This window comes from Rattus norvegicus, chromosome 1, assembly GCF_036323735.1.
Source record: "Rattus norvegicus strain BN/NHsdMcwi chromosome 1, GRCr8, whole genome shotgun sequence".
Classification (NCBI taxonomy): domain Eukaryota; kingdom Metazoa; phylum Chordata; class Mammalia; order Rodentia; family Muridae; genus Rattus; species Rattus norvegicus.
This window is the reverse complement of record NC_086019.1, coordinates 239278031-239291337: the sequence shown is the minus strand read 5'-3', so window position 1 is coordinate 239291337 and position 13307 is coordinate 239278031. Positions and strand designations below refer to the sequence as shown.

The window sequence follows — 13307 nt, the reverse complement described above, 5'->3', positions numbered from 1 at the left end:
AAAGCAGAAAAAGGAATGTTTGGGCAAAAGAGGGGTTCAGCAGTAAGAAGATCTGGGGGACAGGGATTATGGGGTGAACAGAGACAGTTAGTATATATATATGTGTGTGTGTATATATTATATATATATATATATTATATGTTATAGTGTCACAGAGAAACCTAGCTCATATGTTTTTTAAACTGAATAATTTTTTCTACTTTCATGTCACAATGTCATATATGTATTTACATATGTTTAATCTATACCCACATGTGAGGCACAGTACACCACATTTGTCTTTCTGAGCCTTGCTTTTGTTTAATTCAGTGATCACCATTCCTATCACTTTTCCTCCAAATTTAATTCTGCTTCATAGCAGTATAGAATTCTACGGTGTTACATTTTATCTGTTCTTCTGTTAATGAACATGGAGGATGGTTTCCTATCTTGGCTCTTGTCCACAGTCCCTCAGTAAGCATAGATATGCAAATATTTTCTGGTATGCTGTGCTGGCTAGTTTTTGTCACATGGACACAAACTACAGTCACCTGGGAAGAGGGAACCTCCATTGCAGAGTTTTCCTTCATCTCAGATTGGCCTACGGTTATGTCTGTGAGGGCACTTTTTGGGTTAATGGTTGATGTGGAGGGAGCCCACTGTGGGTGGTGTCATTCCTAAACAAGCTGCCCTGGCTTGTATTTGAAAGCAGGCTAAGCAAGCCACGGGGAGCAAGCTTCACTCTTCCATGCCTTCTGCCTCAGTTCCTGACTCCAGGTTGTTGCTTTGAGTTTCCACTCTAAATTGCTCAAATGATGGACTCTGAAGCAAAAGTATAAACTGCTTCTTCCTGATTTTTGGTCAGTGGTTACCACAGCAATAGAGAAGTAAACTTGCTGACCTGGGGTCCTTCATGGATATGGCTAGGGATGGTAAAGCTGGATCATCTCATAGTTCCAGCCCTAGTTTCTGAGCAGTCTCAGTACTGATTTATGTATTAACTGCCTACGTGTACATGTCCAGTAGCAGGGGAGACAGGTTTCTCTTCCCCTAATCCTGGCCAGCAGTGGCTGTTGCTGGTTTAGTAGCTAGTCCAACTGGCGAGAGGTAAAATCTCAGTGTGGTTTTAGATTGCATTTCCCTGACAACTAATGACGTTGAATACTTTAGGACAATATTTCTACGACAGTTGTTCTTTTCAAAACATTCTTTTCCACTCATTAACTCACTTATTGATTAGATGATTTGTTTTGGGTATTTAATTTCTGGAATTCATCTATAGAGCCTAGATAAGAATACAGAGTCAGATCTTGTGATGGACTCATGTTATATATCAAACTTGAAAGAATTTAGAATCACCTGGGAGATGGGCCTCTGTAAACCACTGTTGAAAATCATCTTGAGCATGTTAATTGATGATGTAAAACCCAGCTTTTCTCTCTCTGATTCTAACTTTTTACCTATTTATTTATTGGAACTAAAGATGTATTTTAGGAGAGGCCAATGTGGTATAGTTCCCAGTAAAAATCACCATCAAGTCACATAGTTTTACAAGCTTTTCTCTTTACAAGCTTTTTCTTCTTATGTTTGTCATTCAGTAATTCCATACATGTGTAGAATGCAGCTTGATCACTCCCTCTGTGGCTCCTCTCCTTCCCACTCCTGCCCACATCCCTCTCCCTACAGATCCTTTCCTGTGCTTGTGTAGTTGTTGTTGTTTGATGTCCCACTGAGTTTCATCAGCACCATCTGTGTGACCATGGATATGGAGTTAGACAACAGATCCTCGTGGACGCACCAGTGGGTACATATCTGAAGATAATTACTGATCATCACCTAGAATCCATAAATAGCAGCTGGTGTAGAAGGACTGGGTAGGGCCCCATGATAGTCTTCCCATTTCTTGATTGACTTTTGGCAGGTCCAGTCTTGTGTAGGCCCAGTGCAGCTCACAAGCCCAAAATCGCAATGGCTGTGTCATACCTTGAAAATAGCATTCCACGGGCTGGAGAGATGGCTCAGCAGTTAAGAGTACCGGACTGCTCTTCCAGAGGTCCTGAGTTCAATTCCCAGCAACTACATGGTGGCTCACAACCATCTGTAAAGAGATCCGATGCCCTCTTCTGGTGTGTCTGAAGACAGCTACAGTGTACTCATATATAATAAATGAATAAATCTTTAAAAAGAAAGAAAGAAAATAGCATTCCGCAGTCTCCTCCCTATCTTCTGGCTTTTAAATTCTTTCTGCCACTCCTGTAATATTCCATGAACCTTCCAGGGAATGCTATCAATGTCCCCTGCGGACTGAGAACTCAGTTGCTTTTTGGTTTTTGTTTGTTTTCTTTGTTTTTCTGTTTTTTTTCCTTGTCTCAGCACCTTGAGCAGCCAAGACTGTCCTGCACTGCTATTCATCGTGTAGAGAGGCTTCTCTGTAAAGCCAAGAGAAGCGTTTGTCTATGCGTACACACTTGCATCAGTGTTCCTGGAAGCAGTTTGACACACTGCCAATCTCAGTTGTATAAGGGAGCATTTTTGGGAAAGGGGATTCAGGTCTGTATGAAATGGAGAAAGAGGGGGGCTGAAGCGAAGGCACGGCAGTTAGGAGTGTGCACTTCTCTTCCAGGGTACATGAGTTCGGTTCTCAGCACCCACGGCTGGTAGCTCACAGCCACTTGTAACTCCAGTTCCAGAGGAATCGGAGCTATCTGGCCTCTGCAGGAACCTACTCTCCTGCAGATATCTACAAACAGACATACACATCTGCATATGACTAAAAATGAAACAGATCTTTAAGGAGACTCAGAGAGTGAGCTCACTGCGGGCTTGACTTGCTCCTTTGATCTGTGAGCCAGAGCTCTTCCTCCCATAGGCTGTTTCTGTCACATTATTTTATCACCGGAATAGGAAAAGAAGCTAAGATAGGTATAGCCTTGGCATCCTCTAAATGCTTCTCCACTCCGTGGGTGTTTTCCTTTGCTGTACAGAAGAAACTTTCTAATTCCCTGCAATCCCATTTGTTAGCTGATTATTTTCTGTGCGGTTGGAGGTTATTTTTGAGGCCGCTTTTTCTCCAATTAATGTGTTGACACCTTTGTCAGTGTCTGAGTGGCTGCAGCGATGGGGGTTCACTTCTGATTTCTCTGTGGTCTGTGTTGCCTATTTGAAGACAGGGCTCTGGAATGTAATTTGAAGCCATTTTCATCTGTTATCATGTTGAAAGATTTTTAGCTCTGGATCTTCATTTATCAGAATCTGCCAAAGTCAAATTCTTTGGATCTAATTCCTATCAAACTTAGAGGGATCCCTTAATGAAACGGGGTGGAATGAGTAAGCATCTAGGGTGTTGGAACATGGAGCAGACAATGCATCCAATCTGATAAGGAGGCTTGCTTTAGATTTCATTCAATTCCATTTTTACTTCCAGGGAGAAGTGGTTGAAGTTGTCTTTGTAGGCGCTAACCCAAAGAATTCAGCAGAAAACCAGGTGAGCCTCATGGTCTTCCAAAGTTTTAAAGTTTCTCTTCACTTTACAGGAGAATCTCCCATATCCAAAAATGTATCAGGCTTCTCCCCTACTTTATTTGTGGAGGTGGGAAAGTGTTCCGTGGGGACGGCTAGTGTGGAGTTGGATGTGGAACACAAACCCATGAAGATTTAATTAACTTCTTACAGGGCCGTGTGTAGGACAGATCCTCCAGGACCACACTGCTTCCCCAGCAGATAAGGATTTAGAGACATTCTCATTTACATATTGAAATTTAGAACTTACTGAGTTTGTTATTGAAAGGTCAAAACAAAGGACATGATTTCCCTGCCTTTTGGGGATCTTTCTGACCCCTCCGGCGCTGCAACTCTGGACCCGACTCTTCTATTTCGGGGTGATCACACACTGGTACCTGCCCTGAGGTTCTGTCCCATGTGCTCTTCGTTAGTTTACACTGTTCATTTCCTGTTCTTTACTGGAACATTAAAAAAAAGTTTATTTATTAATCTTGAAAAATATGTGCCCAATGTAGAAACAAGTAGCATATTTGTAAAATAGAACATTTCTTCCCACAAATCTATTTTTTAGAGTTATTACTGTTAAGAATTTGTTATAAAACATGTCTAATTTTTTTGCTATTATATTTATGATAAAGCACACACACACACACACACATATACACACACAGTGTGTAGAAATGAGATCACGTTAACCTTCTGTAATTTCCTTAGAACTGTCTTATGTCCAACAAGCAATCAATAATAGGGCAGGTTCTGTCTACAAAAATCTGGACAGACAGATGTGGCACAGATTTGTAATCCCAGAGCTTGGGAAGCAGAGGCGAGATATCAGTAGTTGGATGCTAGCCATTGCTATATAACAACTGTGATTAGAAACTAAGGAAATTAGATGGTAAAGCTACTCAGTTTGTACGGATGCTTGTTCAGCAAGCCCAGTTCAGTTCCAGGACTCCACATAGAAGAGGGAGAGACTGGGCTCTCACAAGGTGTCCTCTGACCTTGACATGGGTTCTGTGCCATGCACACACCCCTCTCACTACAAGCGCAATAGCATAAATAAACAAATATTTTAAAGGACTAAACAAAATAAGAGAAGATGACAAACCATGGCCACAAACTCTACAGAATTTGAAGAGAAATTTTAGGGGAAAGTGGGCATATGAAGCGCATGGGTTAGCACTTCCCTCCCCTGACTGAGGATGTAATCATTATATTGTGAGCCAGTCTCCTTGGGGTCCATAATCACTTATGATCCAAAGTGTTTTCTTCCCAAATGAGCTGTGTCACTTCTGTCTGTCCAAACGTCATTACTTCCGTGGTAGACATGTGGCAATATAATATCATCCCATGTAAGGATTGGGAGAAATGTTCTAATGTGTGGACAGTTGCTGTACACCTGTGGCCAAGCCACACCAGACCACGCTCATGCTCCTCACATTGCTTTCTGAAGAGATTGAAATACTGTATCAAGCCCAGCATCCTCAGGGTCCTTTTATCACCATTGTTGTGAGAACAGGATAACAGCATCGTAATGAGAATAGATTTCATTTCTCACAATACTCTGAGGTGGTGCAAAACAATGTCTAGCGTCCTGTGATCATCTGCAAACCTCAGTTATCACTGTCTCTAACCGCTGATTAACCGCTGTCTACAAGTATCAGGCTGGATGCTTTGTATGTACCCTTGCATGCAGCTAATTGAATCCTCACTGCTGTTCAGTCGCTTGTCTTATTGTCAGTGGCAGAACGTTCAATTTGTAGTAAATTGTACCTGTCAGAGATTATGACAGGGAAGAGGGAAAAGGTAATCACTAGCTTTGTCCCTGTTAAAGGCCGAGGTGTGTTTTCCAACCTGTACTCCAGACCTACTTATTAGGACCCATCATACCTACTACTCCGTCTGAGCCCTCTCCCCCATGGCCGTTATGCCTTGACTACGCAAAAAAAAAAAAAAGATTTCTTGATTAGCCATCATGATTATGAGCATATCTTTATCAAAATATCAGGTATCAATTGAACAATTGCAGAATTGTTTTAGACAATGACGTGACCAAAACATAAATAAGTAATGCATTTACCAAAGTTGGTCTGGGTGCACACACATGGAGGCCAAAGACCAACATTGACTCTTGCTCACTTACCCTCTACTTTATTTATTTTTGAGACAGGGCCTCTCACTGAACTTGAAGCCTTAAGGGAGCTAGCAAGTGAGCGTTAGGGGTCCGCCTGTCTCCCTCCCTGCACTGCTATAGGCATCTCTGTCATAGGCTGTGGTTTCTGAGCATCCGAACTCTGGTCCTGGGGCAAGCGCTGGCCCATCTCCACTGCCCCAGCAGGCCTGTCTTTAAGGGAGGCTGTATTAAAGTCTTGTGGCCATTTCATTTATCAGCTTTCGTCTTATTCGACTCTTGGCTTTATTCACAGCCAGACTCTTGGTGTGAAACAAATTGTTTTATTAGTCCTCTTTCAGTATAGAAACTGAACGTTATAGCTTATGTTACAGTTTCTAGGTATCTATTATTTAGTAGAGGTGTCTTTAGAACCCCAGAACAGGGGCAATTAATGCATTTTTGACTTAGGAAGGCATGGTAACTAATAATTCAGCTACCCAGAGACAGAGAGAGAGTTGAAGTCCCATTTCCTTGCAGATTGGAGAAAATCTATCACTCTTTTTAAAATCTCACTTCACGTTAAATTTCTTCTCAGCTCTAATTTGCTGTGAACACCATAATTATGCTTCTTTAGAATTCCTAAACTTCCATTTTATCGGGAGGGTGTAAACGATCACTCTGAAGACACTGCATGAAAGGGTTACTTAGTTATTTGGGTAAAATCCTAGCGTTTGTGCGCGCACAGCAGCAGGCACGGGTGGGATGCTATGTAGCGAGGTGAGACAGTGCAGACCAGATCTCTCTCTAAGTGTTTGGGCTTGATAAGTGGTGTTAATTGTATTTCAGACCCATCAAACCTTCCTCACTGTGGAGAAATACGAGGACTCTGTAGCCAACTGGCAGATAATGCATAACGATGCCTCCTGGGAGACGAGGTAAACACGTTTATTGATTATTTGTCTTAGAAGCTTTGAAAACAGTTGCTTCACCATGTAGGAAGGACAAACTAAAAGACTTCTAAGTACACAACATTAATCATAGAAAATTCCCAAGGCTCCTCCTGGCCACATTTAACTGATTAATTAGACTCCATTTTGACTATCTTGACTGGAAGCAGCACAGTATGGGTTTCTTTAGGATTAGGTACTAATGAGGTGTCAGCTGCCACCTTTGGCTTTGATTTTAGTGGTGTCCTGGGTAGAGTCCGGTTCAGGGTAAGAAGGCGCTGGATCTCTGAGCTATGGCCCCATCCAGCTTCCATGACCTTTGTTTTTTCATGGTCACAGGGATTCCTGGAAAGACTAGCCAGGCTTTTTGTAAACTGGTTAAGACGTACACTGGGTGACAGAGTTGAGACGATTCTGTAGCGTTCATTGTAGAGGTCTTCACCTCCTTGCTTTGGTTTATTCCTAGATATTTGACTTCCTTTGACCCTGTTGCACATGGTCGTGTATGGGAGTGTGTCTGTGATCTCTCTCTCAGTGTGTTTGTTGGTGGTGTTTAGAAAAGCCAAAGTTGGGTTTTGGAACTTGACTTTGTCTACTGCCATGTGGCTGAAATTGTTGATTGGTTTGAGAAGGCATCTGGTGAAATCTTGGCATCTCTTACGTATCATAGCATATCATCGACAAAGAGGAGTAATTTTTCTCCTTCTCCCCCCCCATAAGTATCCATGTAATTTCTCTCTCTTGCTTATTGCTCTAACTAGTGGTTAGAGCACAATAGTGAAAGCAAGTGAGAAGAATGGGCAGCCCTCTCTCACTCCTTGTGTCAGTGGGATTGTTTCAAGTTCTCTCCATTTGGGATGATGTCAGCTGTGGATTTGCCATAGAGAGCCTTTATTATGTTGAGGTATCTTCCCGTGGTACTTCTCTCTCTAGGACTTTTGTCAAAAGCATGTTCTATATCTATTGAGATGATCATGCAATTTTTTGTCTTTAAGTTTAGGTGATTGATTATATTTATTGACTTATGCTAGGTATGTTTAACTCTCCCTGCATCTTGGGGATAAAGCCAACTTGATTGTGGTGGATAATCTTTTTTATATGTGTCTGTGATATGATTTGTAGTGTTTTACCGAGCATTTAAAACATCTATGTTCCCCAAGGATATCAGCCTTTTGTTTACATTTGTTTTTATTGTGTCTTTATCTGGTTGGGTATTAGCGTGATGCTGACTTCTTAGAAAGAGTTTGGGAGTGTCCTATCTAGTTCTTACTGCTGCGAACAGATACCATAACCAAGGCAACTCTTATAAGGACAACATTTAATGCTTTTTTCATCCTTTAACTTTAAAGATAAAGCAAGTTTCTTATAGACAACATAAAGATGAATTCTGTTCACCTAGGTTCTGTCTTGTGACTGGAGAATTAAGCCGTTTATATTTAAAGTTATTGTTGAATGGTGTGCACAGATTGTATGGTATCATTTTGTTGCTTTCTATTGGTTATGCTATTAGATGTAATTTCTGTATTAGTAATTATAGTTTTATCTGCTTTCTTTCTACAGTCACTTGGCTAAGGCTATTCTCTTGAATCTGAAGTATTGCTTCTGGTATTCTGTTTAGGATTGGTTTAGTGACCAAGAGCCTTTTTGTATTATGGAAACTTTTTCTTTCTCCATTCTGTGGCAGATAGATTTTTCTGGCTATAGTCTAAGTTGGTAGTTATAGCCTTTTTGAACTTGGAATGTATTGCTTCAAACTCTTCCGGTCTTTGAAATTCACATTAAAAAATCTGATGCTATATGGATGGGGTTTCTTTCACATGCGACTAGTGTGTGTGTTTTTTCCCCCTTGCATCTTTTGATACTCACCTTTTGTTTCTTATATTTAGTGTTTGAACAATGATATGCCATAGTGAGTTTCTTTACTGGTTTTGTTCATTTGCTGCTCTGTGTGCTTCTTCTAGCTATGTCACTGTGCCTTTCCTTAGCTTAGGAAAGTTTTCTTCTATTATCTTGTTGAACATCATGTCTATTCTATTGACATGAAATTTTCTTCATCTATGCCTACAATTTGAAAAGTTGTTCCTTTTTTTTTTCTGGTGTCCCATAATTTTTGAATACCCTTCCCTATTTTTTCATATACTTTGCTAATACCTATATATAGCTAATATTCTATATCATTCTTGATCCATTCATTCTGCGAGTCAAGTTGGGTTATTCAGATTATTATCAGCTCCATCTCAATCTTTAGTTTGAGTTCTCTTTCTATTTATTGAATTCTTCTTTCAAATCCTGGATTTGTCCTCATTACTTTGTTCAGCTTTAGGCTTCTGTGTGTGTGTGTGTGTGTGTGTGTGTGTGTGTGTGTGTGTGTGTGTGTGAGAGAGAGAGAGAGAGAGAGAGAGAGAGAGAGTCTGTGTGTGTGTGTTGCTTTGGGCATCACTCAGGCAGGCATCCATTCTCTTTAAGTACATTGGTTCATTGGTTCGTTTCTTTATGTCTTCTTTAAAGTCCTTTAGTTTTCTGATGAACTTCATGACTGTTCTTTAAACATTATATCTTGGGGTTTATTCACTTAATTATCATTGGGGAAAATTTCTATAGGACTACCAGAAGGACAAACTGTTTTGTTCTTTCACATTGCTTGCTTAGACCCAGGCATGTGGACTTCCTCAGTTGGGTTTTATGTCTAATGTGGACATAAGCAGGCAGGGATCGAGCATAGGATGTGCAAGTTGGACTCAATCTGAAAGTGGTCCAGAGTGCAGGTGTGATAGAATCAAGCAGTATCTGGGGAACTCGAATGAGTGCACATCCTTTCCAAAGCTTGAGAGTTGTAGGCCAGATGGATGTGGCTTACTAGACTAGGCTGGGACATTAGATGTGGGACTCAGGGTAGATATGAGGACTGAAGAAGATGGTAGCAGGGTGAACTTACTGGCAAGGTCCTAGCATAAGATGATACTGCAGGCTAGGCCTGCAGTTTATATGTTACATGGGCAAGTTGAAGTTATCTGGTAGGAAAGAGGCCTGGGCTTGCATGCAGGATGAAGAATCACACGTTTTAAAGAGCAATATTCTAATTTTTATTGTTTGTTTTCTATTAACAGATTTTATTGGCACAAGGGAGTACTGGGTCTGAGCAATGCAACAATACATTGGCATATTCCAGATACTGCCCTCCCTGGAGTCTACAGAATCAGATATTTTGGACACAATCGGAAGCAGGAACTTCTAAAGCCTGCTGTCATACTAGCATTTGAAGGAATTTCTTCCCCTTTTGAAATTGTCACTACTTAGTGAAAAGTTGACAGATCTTGAAGAACAGCTTTTCTCTGTGCACATTATAGAGTGATTTCACACAAATGTGAACTACCAGTTTAATTTTTGTAATTGTCTCTGTTTGAGGGACAGATTGTTTATTGTGAATGGACAGAGGTATGTGTTTGTGTTGTTGTGTGATTAGGTGCATGCATGGTAACAGGGAGAGAGAATGAGAGAGAGAGAGAGAGAGTGAGAGTGTGCACGCAAGCGACCGAGCGAGAGGCAGAGATAAAGAGAGTTATCAGTGAGCAAGAGAATATTAGAGAAGAGCCACTGGTAACCATAAGCCTTGTTATCTTTATCTAAAGCATGATTTTCCTTGAAGCTTTGTGGTTGTTTAAGAGATAATTCCCTCTAATATGAAATCCCTGATGTGTAGTGATAGTATGTGAAGATATGTGAATGATGTTTATGCTATTTATTTATAGACTTATTAAATGAGAATACTAGAGAGCTTTCTAGAAGTCCTCTAGAATGATACTTGATTTTACAGAGAGGAAAAAGGAGGTTTACTTCTCATTAGGTTAGAATAAGGTTACTATATATTTTTCCTTGGTTATAGTTACAAAATAACATGTAACTTTACCACAAATATTTGAGCCCAGCTAAAATATACCCAGGAAATTAGCATGCCAGGTTTTGGTTTGTTTTTGCATTCAAACAAGCATAGTCCTTCTGATCACTCCCTTTAGAATGGATCTGCCTGGCTCAGGGTCATTGCTCATGCTCAGATCATTTCTGGAATTGCCTCCCAAGTCCAACTATGCGAATGTCACTTGCAGTGCTTTGACTATGCCTCGTATTCCTCAAAGTGTCCTTATCCTGCTAAGTAATGTCTCTTCTTCCCCAAATTTACTCTAAGTGATTTTAAAATGTTTTCACCAATCAAACGTACCTCACACTACAAAGCTTTGCCTTGAATTTAGATTTTGAAACAAAAGTATGAAGGCTGGAAATGTAGTCATCAAGGGGGAAGTTTTAAATGTATCTGTCTGTTCTTTCATCAGCTACTCACTCCCTCATGGGGATCACTGAATAGTTATTTAAAACCACATGTCCAATGTTGTACCATTCCTGGGTCTTCACAATTACAGACATCATCATAATGAGATGATTGGGTAGATGATTCCTTTGAAGGGTAAAATATTCAACCAGACATATAAATTCTGAAGAGACATTTGAAAACTATAATGCTCATGTCTCTATTTTGTGTCTTCTGGGCTGGGTATTCTCATTTGGGAGGAAAGAGGGCCCAAACAATTTTTCAATATTAATCTGAAAGTAATGTTTTAGAAATTATGATCTAGACAGTCTAATGAATGTGATGGGGCAATGTAGCATGAATTGTCTGAAAGTACGATTTAAAATTACTTAGATTAACTAATGAAGTCAATATTTGAACACCAATCAGACTTTTGTAGATAGGTAAAAAGAAAGCATTTTAGGAGAAACCGATCTTTATTTCAAAACTAAATTTGTCTTATAAACAATAGTGGTAAGGTATACCTTCACTTATTTTCCCTATGGTTTACCTACTTAAACACTGTAGATTGACTCAAAAGGCATCTGGAGAGTTTTTTGGTGACTCCATTTCCCACTTGGCATTTCTATGGGTATTAACTGCTAAAGAATAAACTGATCTGGATTTTCAAGGGTGGTGAACATGTCTCCTGATGGGAGGGAACACCCTATTATGTTCAAGGTTCAAAATAGTTGATCTCAGAACAAAAACAAGAACAAGAACAAGAACAACACACACACACACACACACACACACACACACACACACACACTCCCATGGTATTATTTAAAATTTATTTCTCATGACTCAGAACAATACAAGGGTTTATTTCCCATCACCATTCTCTCCAGTGAAGCTTTTTTCAAAGTCTACATAGGAGTTTCTCCTTTCTCACTGATAACTATGCCACAGTGGCTACTACATCACTAGTAATTTACATGCCCAGCCCTGCATGGAAATAAATCACAGAAACATAATTTCCCAGTAGACTTAGTCTCTTCCAGCCTGTGTACTTCTAGTGTTTGCAATCTGTAAAAAACCAACTAGGTCCCTGCATTATCCAACCATAGTGATTTACCTGTACGTAAAGGAAACTTACTAGATAACTAATCTGGTCAGTTCATGTAAAGTCACAGATCTTGTTTATGTCTCTGTCTAGAAATAGCTTCAGGAGCCAAATTACATGGAGGAACTTCTGAAAAGGGGCACTGGATGTGGAAAGTGGTTGGTTGGGGTGGTGAGAGCACTGTTTCTGAGAAGGGTTTGTTTATTACGTCTGACTGTCTGTGCTTTACTGTGCTGTGCCTTGCCTGCTCTGATTTCAAGGATTCTGTGAGTCCTTCAGAAGCATAGAGTAATTCCTTTTCCAGGTCTATTTTTTTTTTTGATGAACATTCTGTAAAAAACTGTCAGCATTCAAGATTATATTTAATAATAAATTAAGAATTATACTTGGACAAAATGTCTGGGGACAGTGATTTGTAATGAGAGGTAATGCAGACTTCTGAAGACGAGATAGAAGAGGGCTGTGACTCCATGTTATTTGAGGCCGGGGTGGGTAGTAGAAATAACCTTGGCAGATAGACAGCCACTTAATCTGAATGCAGATTAGTTCCCTCCAACCTCTGACAGTCTGGTGCTGGTAAAACGTGTACAGCAGGTGCTTCCTGGACTTCTTGGGCGGCTGAGACATTCCCTTGGCAGGTAGCTAATTATAAAGTTATGATCTGATTCTGGATAGCAAGACCAAGAATAAATTTACTGATGGGTACCCTTTCCCAATCTGCCATCTTATGTTTCTCTTCCAGAATAACCCAGCCTACTGCTTTCCCCTGGTATTAAAATGTGGATTTTATTCTTAAATAAAAATCACCATCATTAGATGATGCCTTTATAACTTCAGTGTTTCAAAATGATGCCCGTGGTTCCTAAGCACTCGCTCTTACTTGCTGGTTTAAACTGACTTTTGGAATCTCTAACTGATAAAATCCTAGAGAAGGAAACCTATATTTCCCTGTACAAAGAGTCAAGATAACATCTAGTTGCAAGCAGCAAGATATTCCTGATCAACAGTAGTTCAGACTGTAAACAATCTCACAGAGCAGTAACTCTCGAGGTACCCATTTCATGTATGTTCTAGCTACCCACTGACACTTTTCTTAGCATATTGATATTAATTCTATGGCTTATCCTCTCAGTCAAAAGATTGTCCTGTACAATTAATTGCAGGTTGAAGTAAAGGGTGGGAGGAAGATTATGTTTAGTATCTTTTTTTGGGAGGTGGAAACTAGTAAGAACACAAGAAGAATACCGAAGAATACCCCTTATGTTTGTTTCCATTCTCTTGGACTGTGCCATGTGATCACTCATAGCTGCAAGGGAGCCTTGGAAGAATATTTGTTGTTTTCTGCTTTGAGAAGCAAAG

The 13307-nt window shown here is 40.1% G+C and overlaps 1 protein-coding gene across 19 annotated transcripts in view; it reads left to right on the top strand.

Annotated features, from left to right (window-relative positions):
* The window catches only part of Asah2 (N-acylsphingosine amidohydrolase 2), a 107605-nt gene extending 95261 nt beyond the window's left edge, over positions 1–12344 (top strand). For all 19 annotated transcript variants that reach the window (XM_039107021.2, XM_039106988.2, XM_006231263.3 and 16 more), the window contains 3 exons: positions 3404–3463; positions 6440–6528; positions 9648–12344. In XM_039107021.2, the coding sequence (XP_038962949.1) occupies positions 3404–3463; positions 6440–6528; positions 9648–9837 (339 nt within the window). In that variant the 3' untranslated portion in view covers positions 9838–12344. The remainder of the gene's footprint in view (positions 1–3403; positions 3464–6439; positions 6529–9647) is intronic.
* Positions 12345–13307: the final 963 nt, after the last annotated feature.